This window comes from Pteropus alecto, unplaced genomic scaffold (assembly GCF_000325575.1).
Source record: "Pteropus alecto unplaced genomic scaffold, ASM32557v1 scaffold152, whole genome shotgun sequence".
Classification (NCBI taxonomy): Eukaryota; Metazoa; Chordata; class Mammalia; order Chiroptera; family Pteropodidae; genus Pteropus; species Pteropus alecto.
The window spans coordinates 8,913,201-8,919,200 of record NW_006432227.1 but is presented as its reverse complement, the minus strand read 5'-3'; the positions used below and the strand labels follow the sequence as shown (position 1 = coordinate 8,919,200).

Genomic DNA, 6,000 nt, shown 5'->3' with positions numbered 1-6,000 from the left:
TATGTTGACAGGTATTAAGAAATTAAAACCAAACAATCTAATATGGCTTATATTACTTCAGCCGCATGATCTCCCTGAAGTTTTATTCTTTCTTTCGTTTCCTGACTCTCCCTTCCTTTAATCTTAGAATTGCCCTAATCGCAATTTTCAGATGCTGGATTCTGCCTGTTCATTTACGTTTGTAAATATCCTCCTTGCTTCCTTTGTGTTTCTGCCAAACCACAAATGTTTGATCCAATATGTCATTAGGTTCTTATTTGCACCCTGGAATGCCATCCCTTTGACCATCTGCCACACTCCTTCTTGATAATTTTTAAACACCAGATAAACACAGCCATCTATTGTCTCAGTCTTCTGCTTTCAGATTCATAAATAATGCTGGTAAAATAGTCATAACTATCTTAATTGAGTGCTCTATGTATACAGGGGAACTTAGACTATGCTCTCAGAGGAGATTAGTAATCAATTTGTTAATATCCATTTTTTATCAGATGTGATACAGTAAGCTATTCCAACTTGATTTTGCCATTCATCTTTTGAGCCCTATTTTCCCACTCACAGCAGGAAAACATCTCTTTCTGAAAAGAAGCTACCATCTATTATCAACATTTTAAAACCACATTTGAAACTGTTCAATCCTTCTTTGCTATTATGTATGTCTATCTCTGTATACAAGATTGAATATTAGAGACTTTTTAAAAAGAATATAAATATATACAAAAGAAAAATATGAATCTTGAAGAATATCAGCAAATCTGCTCATGAATAACACATACGAATTTCCATAATAGTGTTAATTTAGGTGGGGAAAGTGATAAAGAATAAAAAGAGAACTTATAAAAATAGAAATCCAACACCAAATTCAAAATAATGTGTAAACATATCACAATAATAATTACAGAAATAGAGATAAGAGCAGTTTACCAAAAAAAAAAAAAAAAAGAAACCCTGTTCTCATTATTTATCACATACCTTTAACTAATACTATTATTTTTAGTAAATAAATGAAAGTAAAATAAATTATTTATGGAGTAATAAAATTTATAAACATTGAAGGAAATTATAAGGAAAAATGATGAGAGAGCTTTAAAAAGCTAACGCATAATCCTATTTTTAAAATGGCTTAAAGTCCCCCCCTACCCCCCAGCCCACCTGAAAGCAGAGGGTGAGATGGATGACTCCTGTAGCATGATGTGGAGGTTCTGAATAAAAAAGGGATTAAGGCAAAAGAGTATAAACCTACATTTTCTCAAAAGGAAAGCAAAACGAAATGGCACAGAATGGTAAAATGTGCCATATTTTTGTTTTGTTTTTATACTTTTATATTGTGGCTTAATGAATACCAGTCAGCTGTCCTTTTGCTTTCAGAGTGAGCAGGAGTATAGAATAAGAAGGTAAGAGATGTGGGCTTGCAAATCTATTAGCAAAAAATATATAAAAGTAAAAACAAAAACAAAAACAATAGAGGTTAAACGAAGGAGAGAACACAAACATTTTTTCTATCTAGAGCAACAGGCCCACTAAAACAAAACAAATCACTACATTGGCAAGTCACACTTCCCCATTTTAGGGTCAAGATTACATACAAACCCTTTGCCTTCTCACTAGTCAAGCTCTGGATTCTCCCTTGGCATAAAGGATAGTGTTACTCTGCCAGGGATGACTGGATAAACGTGGTAAGTGAAGACTGAGATTTGACTGAGAGGAGAAAGAAGATTCTAAGTAGAACAAAAACAGCAACGTCTCTGACAGGAGGTGAGTGACTCAGCAGGCACAGCTGCTCCTGTATCCACTAGACACTAGCGGACGTTTGGCGCTTCATTTGCAACGATATTCTCAGGACAGGCTATGTGTGCTATTTTACTTAGAAATGGGTGGATCACTAAATGGTCTTTTGAAGCCCTGTGGATAAAAACAGAATTTTAAATGGTTATACTCTGTAGAGAAATTATGCACATTACAACACCAGCTGTGAGTTCTGGTTTGAAGGGCAGAAATAAACCATGGGAATACTGACTACCACAGATCTGACAATGCCAAAGAAGTACAAAATAAACACAAAATCTCTCATGGTTTCCAATATATATTAAACTAATTTCACTACCAAAGGACTGCGAAATTTGAAAGAAAAAGGCACTACAGATACCTTTTTCATGGCTACACAGTCAAATTTGAAATTATTCCTTATCTTAAATTCAATGCAATGTAAACTCTGAGTTATATTTTTTTTTAGCACATCGAAATATCTGTAAGGAAAACAGCATTTTCCTATGTTGCTTTTAAGTGCTTTGCTAAAAATCATAAAAGATTTATAAATAATATGACATCATTTTTTAGAAGTAGAAATGAGTATTGCAAAGAAATAATAAAAAGTAATAAAACTAAGGAGAAAAAATCTTCAAAATGCTGCTGCAAGGTGAAAATGATAGTCTACAGAATCTTTTGTTTAATATGACTATTTTTGGTGTGGTTCTGTCATCTTTAAAAGAATGTGTTATTTGGACTCTTATTTTTAAAGAATGGAAGTATCTACAAAAGTGGAAAACACATACAAAAAGAAGAAAACAGAAAGAGATGAATAGCAGATATTCTTGATAGCAAATTATCAACACAATTATAAGAATTTTGAAATTTCAAAAGCATATTAAATGTTATTTAGAACCCTGAAAACAGAGCTACAAGTGTATAATAGTTATAAATTACTTTTTCTCCTACTGAAATCTGTAATATTTATAAATGCACTTGACAACTGGCATTAAGCCTAAGAATTAGGCTAGCAAATCTCCTTGCCTCAAATAAAACCTAGTCCCTCAAGAGGCAGCATAAAGATCATGAAGCAGAACAGACTTACCTTGTAGACTAATGATGATTTTATATTAGGGGATTAGGTTACATTTTTATATTATAAAATGAACAGAGTAATTGTGTGCACAGACCCCTGGTATAAGCCTATATTCATAGACTCTGTGACATTATGGCTACATTTCATTTGCTATAGATATTGGTTAAGAAGTCAAATTACACAATGGATTTTTTGATGCTAAAATTAAAAGCTTATCTATCACAATTTAAAGAGAAGGTGATAGTAGTTAAAAATATTAATCGGGAAACATTTCATGCTTTGTTTTAGAGTAATATAATTTAAAAATGCTGCAATTTAAAAATTATCTTCTGAACTCTGGCTTTTAATTTTAAATAAAATTGTTTCAGTATCAATATATTAGTTAATGATAAAAATGAGGTCATCAAACATATTTAAAATATACGTTTTGTCATATATATATTTATATGTATGTATATATGCATATTAAATACATATGTATGTATTAAAAAAGAAAAAAATCTTGTTTATTTTTCAAATCAAAGTCTTTAGTAATTAATAGGTAAGGGGTCATAACTTTCCACGTAAATACTGAAGATTTTGTTTGGTACAAATTTTTCTGTCCACCATGATTTGCTAAAGGATTCATGGCAGAATTTCTTATTTATTTTTGGAGCACAGAATATAGCACAGTACTTAAGACTTGGTGTTCTCAACAGTGAATTGAAATGCCTGTGTATCTGCTTTGTCACGTCTCCCTGGCTAGATTCTTACCAACATAACTAATGTTACATTCTGTCATCTCTCTGCTGTCTTCATTTCCCACTAACTGAAAAGTATTCTCTGAATCGCTCTACCTGGTAGAACACTCTATCCTTTAAAGTCAAATCGTGTTCCACCTCTTTTAACAATACGACTTTTAGTGAGCTCTCTAAAGTAATTCATGTTTCACTGCCCTTAATTGCCAGTTACATTTTATATCATCCTTATTTCCCCAATTAGATGGCAGGTTTCTCGAAAGCAGGAGCTGTGTGCTTTAATTCCTTGTATTCTGTCCTTATAGACAGAAGACAGTGCACATCACTTTAAAGATTAAGTGGCAGGAGAAAAGAACGTTTACTTAAGAGCTGAATACAGATTTCTTTTAGAGGAAAAAAAAAAATCTAAGAAGAGAGAAGAGTGGTGGTAAATAGTAATACCATATGAAGCTGGAGTAAAACATGCAGGACAGCCAGTGTAAAGTGTCAGGCAAGGAAACAGAGCTGTGTGTGTCTGTGTGTGTGTGTGTGTGTCTTTATGTGTGTATCTGCATGTGTGTGTGTGTGTGTGTGTGTCTGTATGTGTGTATCTGTATTTATGGTGTTTTCTTCATTTTTAGATCCAATAAATGAGTATATTCTTATTGAAAATATTCAAAGTACATTTGATAGACATTTCCTAAGAAGTATTGTATTTCCTATCATACTGTCATTATTGCTTTTATATGTAATTATACTCTATATTCGAATCGTTATTTCTGTTCAGAGTTTAATCATATATCATTTATTTTATACTTTGTCTTTACTTTTTAAGATATTCTTATTGTATTTATTTTTATTTGGGTGCTATAGCTTCAAATATTTTGTCAATGGCATTTTATTATAACCAATACATAGTTTTTATATTTTCTGAGACATTTAGTGTTTTAAAACACCCTTCCCTAATTGTCACATGTGCATTATCTTAGATAGGAAGATAAGTTTTTTATTGTAGTTCTATTTATTCGAATGTCACTAAAAGAAGATCCATTGACTATTAGATTATAATTCTGCAAATGTTTATTAAGATATTTAAGTTTTTCTTTCTAATATTAAGTATACCTCAATATATGCTAACTGTCCCTGTCCTTCAACCTACCTGATCCCTGTAATGTCCTGTGATCTTCCACGTAGGGAGATTCTTCGAGTTCTGATTCCCAGGGATAGTGAATACATTTGGGCTGGTGCCTAAATATTTTCTTGAGAATTTCAACACCACTCTGTTTTGGAGGTGACTTTCAGGGTATATTCATAGGCCCTGTTTATTTAGCTGTACATGTTATACCAGTAAAGATTTGGAAGAAAGTATGGGCTTGAAATCAGTTCTGAGGCTACAATTACTTTCATCTGTTTCTCCTTTCAGTTATCTGCTCAGCTGTGCTGCTTTTTAGCTGTACTCTGTTTACCCATAACTTAGAGCATTATTGAGCTTTGAATACTTAATACTTTGGGGAGATAGATTGTAGTAGGCATGGAAGAGTAACAGGGAAAACAAGACGCAGAGGAAAAGGGAAAAATTGGTGGAAGTAGTGACTGGCAGAGTAATGATGTTGTATACTTCACACTGATCCGCAGAAATTTTGGAGAGGATCTTGGTTTTGCTCAGTTCATGGAATGGGATCCTGAACCAATGTGAATTACATTTCAAAGAACAAATATATGTGGCATATCAGTGAACATCCAGGTGGCCAACAGCACAATGATAATTAGATTATTGAACAGTGTTCTTTCCTCCAAGCCTAATTTACATCTCAACTGTTTCATGAGACTTCTCCCAAATGCTTTATAAAATGTAGGTCTGAGTTAAATAGCAGTTTTTGACTGATAGATACTTCCACTGATAACAAAGAGAAAAGCCTGAATTTTTCAAGAAATTATCTAAAGCAAGATAACTAGAGAAATAAGATTCCAGAGGAGAAAAATGTGGAGGGGTGAACTGTTGATTACAATGTATCTGCTTATATTAGAAGCCTGGAACTAATCTGTGAACAGAGAAATGAGGAAAAACTTTTATAGAAAACTACGGGGCTTGCAATCAGTTTGGAAATTGAGTGTCCTCAAACACATGGCTGACTTTCCCTAAAGGCATTTGTTAAATTGAAAGTTTAAATTGGAAATTTTGCAGAAAGACAGAACTCAAAGCTGAAAAGCCCTGGAAAGCAAAAAAGGGGTGTTTTTCTGTTTGTTTTTCATTTTGTCATCTCTAGGTGAACAATGATTAAAGTTAGGTACTAGGTATGTGGCCCTAGTGCCCAAACAGGCACTGAGCTGAAGCTGAAAGCTCTAGAAGGCCATGCCATAGGAACAGACAAATCAGAGGTAGACTGAACCTAAAGGCAACTATCAATCAGCCTTGGCTTAGCTCAACTCTATTAAAGTAAT

General features: G+C 33.2%; 1 protein-coding gene across 4 annotated transcripts in view; it reads right to left on the bottom strand.

Annotated features, from left to right (window-relative positions):
* The window catches only part of CDH18 (cadherin 18), a 252,364-nt gene that overhangs the window by 13,212 nt on the left and 233,152 nt on the right, over positions 1 to 6,000 (bottom strand). Inside the window, exon 10 of one of the 4 annotated variants that reach the window (XM_025043539.1) lies at positions 1,967 to 1,969. The exons of the other annotated variants lie outside the window; for them this stretch is intronic. Coding sequence (XP_024899307.1) covers positions 1,967 to 1,969 — 3 coding nt within the window. The remainder of the gene's footprint in view (positions 1 to 1,966; positions 1,970 to 6,000) is intronic. 4 annotated transcript variants of the gene reach the window in all.